At 37.3% G+C, this 14,015-nt stretch overlaps 1 protein-coding gene across 3 annotated transcripts in view; it reads right to left on the bottom strand.

Moving 5' to 3' along the window:
- PRG4 (proteoglycan 4) overlaps window positions 1-13,696 on the bottom strand; it is a 22,829-nt gene extending 9,133 nt beyond the window's left edge. The window contains exons 1-7 of one of the 3 annotated variants that reach the window (XM_027868318.1): window positions 13,644-13,696; window positions 12,808-12,903; window positions 9,593-9,715; window positions 6,960-7,079; window positions 3,705-3,854; window positions 2,775-2,897; window positions 30-520 (exon numbers count right to left, since the gene is read on the bottom strand). In XM_027868318.1, the coding sequence (XP_027724119.1) occupies window positions 30-520; window positions 2,775-2,897; window positions 3,705-3,854; window positions 6,960-7,079; window positions 9,593-9,715; window positions 12,808-12,877 (1,077 nt within the window). In that variant the 5' untranslated portion in view covers window positions 12,878-12,903; window positions 13,644-13,696. The remainder of the gene's footprint in view (window positions 1-29; window positions 521-2,774; window positions 2,898-3,704; window positions 3,855-6,959; window positions 7,080-9,592; window positions 9,716-12,807; window positions 12,904-13,643) is intronic. The other 2 variants (XM_027868317.1, XM_027868316.1) reach the window with 2 other exon arrangements.
- Window positions 13,697-14,015: the final 319 nt, after the last annotated feature.

Genomic DNA, 14,015 nt, shown 5'->3' with positions numbered 1-14,015 from the left:
TTGGGGTCTTTGGGTGTGGGCTTAGGGTCCTCGGGTGTAGGCTTGGGGTCTTTTGGTGTGGGCTTAGGGTCCTCGGGTGTAGGCTTGGGGTCTTTGGGTGTAGGCTCAGGGTCCTTAGGTGTGGGCTTAGGGTCTTTAGCAGCTGTCATTGTCTCTGTAGTCAGTGTTTCTTTTGCTGAAGTAGTTGTCTCTTTAGCTGTAGTTGAGATCTGTTTATCTGCACTAGTCTCCTCTTTTGTTACAACTGATGTCTCTTTAGCAGCTGTTGATGTCTCCTTTTCAGTTGTTTTAGTTTTCTTAGGTGTGACCTTATTACTCTCCTTAGAAGTTACTGGCGGTGCTGCTGTTGTCATTTTGAGTCTTGTGGTGACTTTATTGGGCTGGAAGGTAGGAACAGTAGCTTCAGGAGCAGCAGTGGGCTTGAAAGGCCCATTGTCTAATCCACTTCCTGCATCATCTACAGCTGGAGGTGCTGGAGTAGGCTTGTCTTTGGGGGTTCTCTTCTTCTTTGAATCTTTAGCTATGGAAAAATGTACATCTCAAGTTATTTGTTGAATGGTCTTTGCATTGCTTTCACATACAGGTCCTTCCTCTCACTAGTTGTGTTACTCTGGTCAAGTCACGTAACTTCTTTGGGCCTTAGTTTCTGTACAAGTAAAATGATGATGTAACTAATTACCTGTACTCCCTGCCTCACAATGCTATCATCTGTATCAATAGAGAGAAGAATGTAAAGGGTAAGAAGTGTTATGAAAACATAACATATTCTTGTTATACAATGAGAGGCAACTTATGGAATTTCAGGGAAAATGGGCATGCCCATCATACTCTCCATTCCCAAATGTTTCTTCTCTTCATTTCTCCTCTCATCTGCTCTCTCAGTCTTCTTCATCCTATAATCCCAATTCCTTTATCCATTTTCTCAAGAAACATTATTGTCTCAGCTCTTTCTTCTTATACATATATGCCTATGAGCTGTTATCCTTTCTTTACCTACTCTTCTCACACATAATGAGGCCAATGTGGGCTTCTGCAGTAAAACAAACAAACAAACAAAAAATGTGTATCCCCCATTAGTTTTTTTGCAAGATGTTTATAACTTCAGGTGATATAGGAAATACCCCCAAGGTAAATATGGAATAGATGTGAGACCCCTATCGTCAATACGGAACTCAGTGAGACCATGGAGTCCAAGAGCATCAGATAGGAGAGAATAAATCCCTTGAGCAAAGTCACTGACTAGGAAGAGAGGTGTATATTAGCATCAGAGAAAAGAGTGAGGGGATTAAATAGAGTGAGGAATGGTAGGTGAGGTTTGGGGGTTGGAAGAAAGGAGAGAGTTTGAGAGTCAGTAAGAATAACTCTCCCTCTCCTCATCCCTCCTACCCCTGGTGCCCAGTTAGTTGCTGAGTATTGTCAATTCTATTTCTACAACATGTCTTGCATCCATATCCTTTTCCTTCACTCATAACCCTGGTTCAGGTACTTATCACTTCTTTCCTAGACTCTTGCAAACAGCCTCCTAGCTGGACTCCTGATTACCACTCTCTCCTCTACTCCACTACACCACTGTCAAAAAAAAATTCTTCTGAGAGCAAAATCTGACCATGTCACTCCCCATCACAAAAACCTTCCCTCTCACCTTGAGGACAAAATACAAAATCTTCAACTTGGCATTTAAAGGTCTTAAAAAACTGGCTCCAGGATGCCTTTTTGAGTTTATTTCATATTATTCCCCTTCATGAACTTTATGTTCCATCCAAATTAGCCTATCTGCTGTTAATGGAATACAGCATTCTTTTCTCCAGCCTCCATGTCTTTGTATAGGCTGGAGTTTATTCCCTCCACGCTTCTGTCCCTTAGAATCCCTCCCCAGCTTTCTGGAAGGCTCTGAACATGTGCCACCTCCTAAAGGATCCTTTCCTGAACCTGCTCTCCCTAGTTGTTTATGCTCTCTCCTCTCTCCAATTATACAAGCACGTACACACACACACACACACACACCCAAGTCCCAATTAGTGCAAATAATGAATCTCTTCAAGTCATTGCATTATTTGAATTCACATTGTAGATTTCCATATTTCCATTGGGTTGGAGCCATTACCACATTTTACAGAATTATAACTGCAAATAGTGCAAATTTGAATACAGATAACCACTTCATGCGATTCATTATTCATAATAATTAGGATATAACTGTGTATATGTGTGCACACATGTGTGTATATTCACATATATAGGCAATCCATATATGTATATACATATGTGTATATGTGTATGTATACATATACACAGTATTCTGAAAGATTTAGTGATGTTTTAAATTTTAATAGCTAAAAAATGTGTACATATGTATTTATATATGTGTGTAATAATATAAGTGCCCTGAGGACAGGGCATTTGTTTTATTTATTTTGTTCTTGTATCTCCAATGCCTTCTACATAGTAAACATTAAGAATTGGTTGAATTGGATTAGAAAATTCATTGTTTTTGTCAGTTTCCTACAAGAGGTTAGTTATTTGTTTCCTTATAGGATCCTCATCTTGGCCTAATATTCTCTAATTTTATTCAAACATACTATATTTTAAAGTATAAGAAAACTTCTAGAAATCTTCATTCTGTATTTTCTGAAACAGTATTTACATGGTTATTGCCCCTTTCCCAATTTTAAAAAAATAAATCACCAAATATTACTGCCTCCGCCCAATATTTTCACGTTATAAAATCTTAATTTAGCATTGATATAGCATTTGATCTGTATCAATGCTCAAACCTTTGGGTTTCTTCTTGGGTACTGTATTAGCAGCTGAATTTTTGGAAGACTTGGTTTTCCGAACAGTTGAAGAGGAAGAAGAAGAGGAAGAGGAGGATTCCTGATTTTCAGAAACAGAATGTTCTGTAATCAAATAAAGAAGTGGATTGTGTGAACTGTAACTTTTCCACAGTAGTCCATCTAGTTCAAATAAAACAAGAATGGAGTCGGACTTTGTATTGATCAGAAAATGTCTATTTCCTGAATAAAATTGAGTAGAGGGCATCATCATTCCCTTGCACGTGACAGGATGTATTTCAGAGTCATGAAAGAAGAGCACCCAAATGATATTGGTTGGACCAATTTCTCTCCCACATCCCAGCTTTGCCAGTACTCTTTAAAAGTACAACTTTCTTAGAAGCCAGACTCAGGGCAGGCCTGAGTGGAGCTTTTAAGATTATAGTGATTTATACCTATTTTCATTCTTGGGTTTGGGAAATCAAAGAGAGATCAACAGTTATGCTTCTGCCTTACCTGCACTTTAAAGAATGCCAACTTTGTTTTAAATTGTCTATTTTAAGTGGAGGCAGCTAGCCGGCTCAGTGGCTAGAGTGCTAGAGCTGAGTCCTGCTTCAGACACTGAAGAGCTGTGTTGACCCTGAGCAAGTCAAGACTGCTGTCTGCCCCAGTTTCCTCTTCTGTAAAATGGGAATAATACCTACCTCATAAGATTTTCGTAAGGATTAAATGAGATATTTGTAAAATGCCTTGCAAACCTTAAATGCTATATAAGTAGTTATTTTTTCAGACAATTTAACTAGTCTTTTATGTATCTGAATGTTTCAAACTTTTCACAGCCCCATGATAAAATGCTAGCACCAGTCTGCCATCTGCATATGTAATATATTCACTTAGGAAAACTTCCTTTGGTCACAGTCATCTTCTTCCTACCTTCTGTTATTTCCTCTGATTCTACCACTTTGTCAGGGGTCCTCTTCTTGGGAGTTTTCGGGGAACGTTTAGTTGTTGATTTGATGGTTTGTGCTTCTGGAGATGGCCGCGGAGTCTTTGGAGATGGTGGTGGTGTTGTTGGATTATGTACTGAGGTCAAACAAGAGCAATCAGTTAGTTCCAATCCCACAATCCATAAAACTATCAAAACTATGTAACTGCTAAGAGTAAATCTAGAGGCAGGTTGAGTGGCACAGTGGATAGAGCACTGGCCCTGGAGTCAAGAGGACCTGAGTTTAAATCCAGTCTCAAACATTTAACGCTTACTAGCTGTGTGACCCTGGGCAAGTCATTTAATCCCGATTGCCTTGCCAAAAAAAAAAAAAACTAGTAAATTTAGCTATACTTGGGTTCCTTTGCATTTTGAATACATCTTTCACTTTTAACTAAAACTATATCTAATTCCCTGAGCAAATGTTTCTAAAATCAAGTCCGTGTGGATTCCTGAACATCTAGTCTGCCAACATTAGTAATTGGGCCACTTCTGAAGGTGATTGCTCTAAATCACTGCTGTGGTGTGAAAATGGAAAAAGCCATGAACTTGGAAGTCTCGGGATCTGAGTTAGAATGCCAGCTCTTCCATGTACTTGCCACCTGCGTGATTCTGCATGAGTCACTTCACTGAGCCTCAGTTTACTCATATGTAGAATTAGAGGACTGGTCTAGAGGGAATCTAAGGACTCTTCCAAATTTGGATCTATGATGCTATGATAACTAAATTGGTGAGGAAAACACTGGACTGAGTGAAGAAGTGAGTATACTCATTTTCACTCTGTCATTACCTAGTTGTAGAAGCTGGAACAAATTGCTGAGCCTTGGTCCTCCCACCTGCTCAATGAAGAGATTGGACTGGATCATGTCTAAGATCTTTCCATTTCTGAGTTTATCATGCCTCTCACATAGTAAATGATCTATAAAGTTGCTTCCAGTACTAAATCCTATGATCCCATGAACATCACCCTTTCGCCCATCACTCACAATAAAGGGGTGGTAGGATTTCCAAGCTGTCTAGAAAACACACATGATAATATTTTTTCTGCTATTTTTTTTAACCCAAGAAATAAGACCCTGAAGAAAATATGAAACTGGGATAATGAGGAAAAGTGACTAGCGGTGAAAAAGAAGAAAAATTGGGATTCTATACCAAGAATAGCCTGCATTATCAAAAACCACTGCTTCCATCAACGAACAGCCATTCAAAGCTAAGTTACAATAGTCTCTGCAAGAGATCAGTTCAGAAATGCCAGCAATAACAATTGTTAGAAACACTGCCAAAGAGCCATGTGGGCAGGGAAGTATTTAAGAGAAATCAGTATCTGCTTACAATTTCTTTCTTTTTAAAGAATTGTAACTACAACCACCTTTCTTTATGATAAGTGGATCTGAACACTATGCTAAAAGGCTCCCCTCTTAGTGACGAAGAAAAAAAATGGAATGTTAGCTATGGGTCAAATCTTTCCTTTTTTTTTTTTTTTTTTTTTTTTTTAGGCAATTGGGGGTAAGTGACTTGCCCAGGGTCACACAGCTAGTAAGTGTCAAGTGTTTGGTTGGAGGCCGAATTTGAACTCAGGTCCTCCTGACTTCAGGGCTGGTGCTCTATCCACTGCGCCACCTAGCTGCCCCAAGGTCAAATCTTTCTAAGATAAACAAATGGCTGTCCAAAATCTGCAGATGTATTGTATTTCCATTGTAACTAACATTACTTGAAATGAGTGTGCTATTGACTGAGTCTGGCAAATCTTTGGGCCCTACAGAAATGTTGGTTTTAATGATATTTGATGCCAAAGGATTTCATGAATATTCTTTAATCCTTTTCTTTGCTTCTTGAAGAGATCCCTCCTGGCCGTGTTTTTAGCAACCCTGTCACAACACAGCAATCAGTCTCTATTATCAGAAAAAAGTACTTTCCCAAGTTTATGTAAACCCTACACTGACATCCCCTCTCCTTCCCATATACACACACATATCCTTCTCTTTAGTTAGGACACTGCATATCTCTATGAGACCGACAAGCTAGGCAACTGAGAATATTAACCATTTATCCTTCTGCATTGTATTCTGCCTTGAATAAAGGTGATTAGACTAAGCATTTGACAACATGGTACAGCAGATAGAGGGCTGGCTTTGGAGACAGGAAGGTCTGGGTTCAAGTTTTGCTTCTCACATATATTAGCTGTGTAATCATGGGAAAATCACTAAATCTCACAAGGCCTTCAGGCAACCTTCTCAGATGATTTTAAATATGAGTTGCTCATCTTCAGTAGACATTTTCCCACAATGAGAGTTCCCTGATACACCCCCCAAAAAAATCACAGGTTTAGACAAAAAAAAAATTTATATTTATGAGATATTTTTCTCTGTAATGTTTATTTCTTTACATCCCCTCGTTACCACCGCCACCATCTCCCTTCCCTCTCCTCATCTTGTATGACGAACAGCCAAAACAAATGCCAGTGGTCTGAGTGAGGTTTGTCTTCCTCACCCTCTGTTCTTCTGATAGCCGCATGGGCTCTGAGCTAAAGTGTTTAATTAGGAGGGTGTTGTCTCCTTCATTTTTGGGATATGCTCCAATTAAAGCACTGAGCAGTTAATATCTCCCCGTGGACTCTGCTGCCTTAGCAGTTTCCCTATCTTTCTCCTCTCCTCCAAAGAATCCGGATCACCCTTATCAGATGTTTCAAGAATGTTTAGGGAAAAAGAAAACGATAAGATTGTACAAGTGTTTTTTATTCACTTCCCAAAACTATCTTGTTTTCACGAAAAGGATTTTGCAAGTAATAGCTTGGCAAGAGACATAATCAGGGATTTAAGGTTTTTGTTATCATTATTATTCTTCCATCCTAAGCAAAACCCTTAGTGGGTTTTAGTAAGGTTAGGGGTGGGGACTGGACCTGTTATTTCATTAGTAACTATTTCATATATACCATCACTAGTATACTATTTATATAGTATACTGATGAAGTTATATAATAATAGCAAACTATTTTTCTCTTCAAATTTCTCTTTGTGAAAGAAAATTCCCACTGGATAATATAGTTGGTTGGAGTATGGCCTTGAAGTGATCAATTTTAGGCTGCCTTAACTGAGGTAACTGATTAATAACCATAGCCAGGCTAAAAATTCAGTATACAATGAGATGCAAAGATGAACAAATGTTGGAGGAAGCCTTTGACTGAAACTGCGGCCAACACTTACCTTCTTCACAGAAGTCCTCATAATCTGGACAGCATTTGCCATACTTCTTACAGGCAGCATCGCAGTCACATTCTCTTCCTCTTGCAAATGACTCAAAGCAACGGCCTTTACAGGAAAGCTCTACCCAGAGCAAAATGTAAAAAGAAATTATACATGTTTGTGTGTGTGTGTGTGTGTGTGTGTGTGTGTGTGTGTGTGTGTGTGTAGATAGATAAATATGAAATTCTGTTCATATTGTGCCACACATGGAGGCATTCCACAACTTGTAGACAGGTTGTATTCTAGAGTAAATTTACATATTTCTTATTTGTAACTTTGGAAGCATTTTCCCATAGAAGCAATGTTGTATGAATGATGGCTAAGTTCCCAGGCTTGCCCACAAAAGCCTATATAATTTATGTTGAAAGGAACCATTTTGTATGATGGAAAGAGTAATGGCTCATCCTGTTTTTTCCATTTACCACTTGTGTGACCATAGGCAATTGTTTCTGTCTTGAAAAGAAACCCTAACAGTTTTCCACTCCCAGTTTAATTGTTATTTTTTTCAGTAGACAAAGTAGGCCATCTTTTGTCTTATTTCTTACCTAGCTTTAAATCATTGAATGGGTGTTGCCTCAGATAAACTGAGACCCAGGAAAGACTTTAGCTTAAAAAGGCCAAGTTTTCCCACTGCATCTGGGATCATCTCCAGTCATCCTGACCTATGTCTTGCTACTGGACTCAGATGACCTTGAAGGAGAGAGTGAGTCTGATGACTTTTTACAGCTCTGCCTCATTTAAATCCAATTCACTTGCAAGTCAAGACACCACCTTCCTGATGTCACTGGTCCTCTTCCAGAAGGAAGGACAAACAACAACCTTAGGCAAGTCTCTAAGACTCAATTTCCTCATCTATAAAATGAGGAGGTTGAACCACATGGCTTCTGAGATCACTTTCAGCTTTAAATGTAAAATCCTATCGTTCTGTGAAATTTAACCTGAATGCATAAGTAATCCCATAGTTCACAGATATGGCTCAAATAGATAATTGGGGACTGCCCTTGGAACACAACCACTATTAATACCTTTGTTCCTATGGAAAGGTCTGCTTAGGTGAAGCTCAGGAAGTACCAGAAACATGTCTCCTCTATCTCTTCTGTCTACTCTCTTAATGGTCATAGTGATAACCACATAAAGTACATTGGAAAAATTAACATTTTCTACTCTCTGGAGATTCTAGGGGAGTCTCACTCTGTTTCTGGTGTGACTTAGACCAGCTGTTTGGATGTAAAGGATGTTTTCAGGTGCTTTGTAAATCAGGAATGCCTGTATTGTAGGACACAGGTTTCAGACATGTGGCTGCAGGGCCACGTGTGGCCCACCAAACTCCAAGTGCAGCCTGTATCAGATTAAAATGTAATTGTAAAATCCTTAACAAAACAAATAAAAATATAATAAAACATAGATAATATTATATTTTAAAACTTAAAGCATTTTAAGCCAATATGTGGCCTGCAGAGATCTTTATGTACAGATTAGTGGACCATTTCTGTTTGAATTTGACACCATTGTGTAGGATGCTATCCAAGTGAAATTTTCCTCCTTCACTACCTCCTCCTTACAGTGGTCCTACCACTAAGTTTTATGTCTACTAGAAGTCAAATTCCATTATAATAACTCTAAGGATTTGCCTCAATTATTGTAATGGAATTATATAACATCAAATATTACTTTATACGAGTGGCTTTTGGTTTAGATTTAGAGACCTCATGCTATATAGGAAGGACTTCTGTGGCAATGGTATTCATCATAATAGGATTTAATAAGTATCATCAGGAATGAATGTGGCATGTCAATAAATTTGAATAGTTGTGATTTAATTACGTAGCATGGACTATTTACATAGTTTTTTTTTCTTTTACCATTTTAAATCATCCTTGTTTAAAGGAACATTGAATTAATTAGGGTCCATTTAAAATCATATTCTTGTTGAACTACTTTGTAATTTAGTTTTTACATTTAAGTTCAAAACCAAGTGTTACTTTAAAAAGTTACAATAATGATTTCCCTATATTGAATATGAAATTGGTCTTGTATTAAAGACAAAATGGTTTAAAATTAATTTTGAGTTGGAGCAATGTTACCCACTGTTGGCTTCCAACTTAATTGCTTCTGAGATCTCAACTTTAATTGAAATTCCACTTTGAGTACCATCTTGTTTATAGTTTAATGTTCTTTAGGAATCTGATGGCTAATATTAAACATTTGAATAATGTATACTTTACATGAATGTCGATTAGGCCCTACCATGAAGTAATGAAACATTTAAATTTTAAAAATGATTATCAATCGAAACCTTTCTATATGTAACAAAGAGAACTGTAGCCATACACACTCTGCTATCCACATCTAGAACAGGACTTTGGGGAGGAGGGAGTTGGGTGTTGACTTCACAGGACTCTATACAAGAGTCAGTTATTTTGTCTATGTTCAGATACAACAATGCAACATTTATGCAAGGTTAGGGAAAGACACACAACAGTGAAATGAAACACAGAAGCCCATTTAAAAATAACAAGATGACTAGGGCCACAGGGAGGGATCTCAGGAAACAGTGCTCCTTTCCAGAGGTCCTGTTGGGCTTAAAAACTTACCCACAGTGCAGACTTTCTTGTAATCAGGACAGCACTCCATGTAGTATTGACAGTTATAATCACAGTTGCAGGCGGCATCTCTAGTATACCCTTCCCCACATCTCCCTGCACAGCTTGGTAAATCTAAAATTACACAATACTAGTGTAAACATGACCAAACCAGCTGATTTGATACCAAGGGAAACATCGAATGGCCAAAAAAAAAAAAAAAGGGTAGGAGGGAGGCATAGGGCATAGGGCAATGGGCAAATTTTGCTATGTGCCCACTGGATTGAAAGAGGAAAATATACTGTAGGAAAAGTTTATGATTACTATTCCATTGTCTGACAATGATACCACTTTCTCCTTCCAAGGATCCCAATATATGGAGGAAAGTAGTCACATTCTTAGGAATGAGAGAATACGTTCATTAAGCATTTCAATAGTTTTGTATAAAAAGAAACTTATGGGGTTCTATGCCACAGCCATCATGACCAACATCAGTTCCTACATCAGGATTGGAAAAAGTCCTTTTTTTTTGGTTCCCATGTAAATATTTGCTGGCCATACCAGCAGACCCACCCCAGCAACTGCTACTACAAGATGGGCTTGGGGTGGGGAACTGCACTCTTTAAGGTTCTGGGCAGTCAATTGCTCACACCCAGAGGTCAAGTGGCTGAGGAATAACCAAATTCCAACAAGAACAGCTCCACATGAGAGTAAAGGTAACAAATAGAACTACACAAGGCAACGAAACCAAAACATAGAAGCACAATTGTCTTCCGATGATCAAGCGGCAAACAGGAGAAAAACCTCTTAGTAATCTCCTTGAGACACACAGCCATGGTTATGCAATAGTCACTTTTATCTGCTAGAATAAAAAAATTATCCTTGATCTATAGAGGGAGACTGAAACATGCTGAAAAAGAATCAAGGTAGTGAACCCAGAACACCAATAGCAAAATCCACAAACATCACATGGAAGATTAGGATGAATTTCGGCCTTTTAGGCAAACACGTGCGTTCATAAGCATATGCCTACACATTTGTACATATGCATGTACATATATGAAGGGGAGGAGCGAAAAGCGTTTAAAAAGAAGGCGAGAGTGCAGCAGACAGGACAAAATCAAAGGATTCATACAAATTTGTGGGTGGTGGATTTTTGAAACAGGTGAAAAATTAGCTTGGTAGGCAAGCTACAATCCTCAAAAAGGAAATGTGTCCTACCTTTCTATGTTATTATTGATTAATCACATTAGTTTTGTTTTTTTGTTTTTTTTTAGTTTAATCATGGCAAAGTAAAGTGCGGTGAAGGAAGGAAGCATTTGCCACATTGGAAATGTATGTGAAAATTAGTATTAAGTTGTCACTGTACAACAGTTAAGAGGCTTCTCATTTTATTTTCATGGCACGGAAAGGTTCACCTACATGAGCTGCTCAACTTCACATTTTTAGTATTTCATATCTGCTTTCATCAATCTAAGAACATCATTGAGACAATATCTAGAATAGGCAGTCTGCATTCCCATTTTGACAATCAGGATTCAGCTGTTTATAGTTATTTACCATAACATTCCAACATTAAGAATTTAATCTCGCTACATCATTCCCAATCTCAATTTTTTTTTCTGAGATTGTTTGCCTTGGAGGGAACAGTCAATTCCCAACAGTCTGATAGTTTTAAGAGTCTGATAAAAACAAATCACATACTTGAGCCTTTTTGTTAAAGCAGACCCAATCTACGTATACATTAAGATATGTTTTTTATACACTGAATACTATGTAATATTTATCCAGATCAGAGGAAATGTGGCAGAGTAGACAAAGTACAGTGCTTAGAGGCAGAGGTTTGAGGGTTTCAGGGCAAGTCACTTAATCTTTCAATGCTCCAGGTAATTCTCTAAGACTATAAATTACAGATAGATGAAGAAAGGTATGGAACCAGATCTAGAACCCTCCATCAAAAAAGCGTGCAGATACAGATTCATCCCAATGACACTTAGGACATTGGATTTGGAGTCTGAAAACCTGGGTCCAAAATCTATTCCTATAACTTATTATCCTGGGTAAACCACTCATTGAGCCTCAGTTTCCTCATCTATAAAATCAAGAGGTTGGGCTTGATGACCTCTGAAATTCCTTCCATCTCTAGTCTATGATATATATTTTTTAAAAATCAGTGCTATCTCATTAGAAGAATAATGATCGTGGCAGCTAGGTGACGCAGTGGATAGAGCACTGGCCCTGAAGTCAGGAATACCTGAGTTCAAATCCAGCCTCAGACACATAACACCCACTAGCTGCGTGACTCTAGGCAAGGCACTTAACCCCAATTGCCTCACACACACACACAGAAAAAGAAAAAAGAAAAAAAAGAAGAATGATCATTTGCAACACTTTCCCAAACTGAAACCAAGTCTACTTGATGGCAAAACAATGAGTCAATTTAGTTAATTCAACAAAAAGATTCATCAAACTCTTTTGCCATTATGTTGGCCAAAAATAATCAACTTAATTTTTCACTTATATAATCAATTGTTTCCATGACATTTCTTGTTTCCATAACATACAAACCACTTCTTCCAAGTAGTTGGTAGGGCTATGTTTTTTAACCCACACAGTAGGAAAGAAGGGTTAATTTAATTTAATCCTTAAATAACTTTAACTCATACTTTTTTTTTTTTTAGTGAGGGTGTGATTTTATAGTGTGATGAAGTTCTGGCATGGCAACCCATTCCATTTACCCAGGTTGGTATCCCACCTACAGTCCTAGGGAATTGTCTGGAGCATGTAAAAATTATTTACTCGTGATCTTACAACCACTGTATGGTAAATAGGACTTGAATTCAGTTATTCTTGATTCTAAAGCCTGTCATCTGTCTAATAAGTCATGCTGCCTCTTACCCTGTATATACGCTGATAAAATATCTTGAAATGTTTTCTGGGGAATAAAACATGATAAAGATATTCACTTCACATAAAATATAGAGGAAAAGGGAGTACCTTCTCCTTCCTCCTGTCCCCTCCCCAAAACATATGCTTGTATATTCTTTTTACACGGTTCTGAAGGTTTATAGGGTGCTAAAAAAAATTAACAATTTTTAAATGGTAAATTTTGTTTTCACAATATTGATAACAAAATAGTATGCAATAATTTTTAAATGGAAACCCCCCATATAAATGATTCAGGCCAAGAAGGAAACACCATTTCAGAATTTTGTTGGTTAAGGTACCTTGAGAAGAAACTTGTATCAAAAAAAGACAAAACACCAACAGGTGAATAGGAAGCACTTTCCACTCCATGGCTGTTTTCAGGTATTGAATCTTCTCTGAAAAGCAATACCAAAGTATTAAATGGCTAGCTTGAAGAACTATTAACCTGCTTCTGAGGTGAAGACTTCAGTCATTTTAAAAAGCCATTTCACTGTAAAGCTGTAAGACTTTAGATATGTCATCATGGACATTTAAAAATAATTATATTTTTTGAAAGAGATGAGCATATCTAATTTTACAATACTATACTATAATTATTCTAGTGTTGTTAGGTTAAATAGGATGAAAATAATGTTATTGTCAAGCTATTATCATTATGAGACTATCATATCAAAATAATCAAATTTGGTACTGTTATCCTCAAATCACAAATATAAAAACTCTAAATTGCAATCTCAATATAACTTGTCCTCAATCATTTCCAAATGACTTAATGATTAAAAATATTTTATTTTGTTACTAGAGTGAGTCCAGACTTAAATTTTAAAATGTTCTTAAGAATTATTAAACATTGTCATTGGATAAAAAAATGAGTAAATGGTTTCAAGAAAATTTAGTACAATAAATACAGAGGATTTTACCATCCCAAGTTGTTTTTTTTTTAAACATTCTATTTAATATTTTAAAAAAAAAACCTTCAGGAAATGAATACCACAAAGTGGTTCCCTAGAAAACTTCTAAACTTCTGAACTACTATTTCTATTAAAATTATCCAAAAACCTTCAATAAAGCATCTACTTTCTGAGCTGAAATAATCAGAACTCAACAAAAAAAGCGAAATGACTTCTTTACTTACCGGGCAAGGGACATGTGTGTATCTCTGATGTCCTGGATGCTTTATATATTGGTGCAAACATATTGGGATGAACCAATTAGTCCAAAGGTTAGACCAAAGCAACAGCAACAACCTATTAAAACAAACTTTACACATTTATTGGAAGGGAGCCCAGATGACTAGACTTGGGCAACATCTGGAAAACACTTCCATTAAGAAAAATGACTACTACAAAATATATTTAGATTTATTGGACAAAACACATTTGTAATTTCTGAGCGAAGTGAACAAATTGTTCTGAGATGGTACATGGCTCTGACAGCCTGTGGGGAGTGTGTCAAAGAAGCAATATCCAAATCAGCAAGGAGCAGAGCATCATTTTCTTCCCTTCCA

Source organism: Vombatus ursinus, unplaced genomic scaffold (genome assembly GCF_900497805.2).
Source record: "Vombatus ursinus unplaced genomic scaffold, bare-nosed wombat genome assembly UNPS02014789.1, whole genome shotgun sequence".
Classification (NCBI taxonomy): Eukaryota; Metazoa; Chordata; class Mammalia; order Diprotodontia; family Vombatidae; genus Vombatus; species Vombatus ursinus.
The sequence above is the reverse complement of the archived record's forward strand: the minus strand, read 5'-3'. Positions and strand labels throughout refer to the sequence as shown.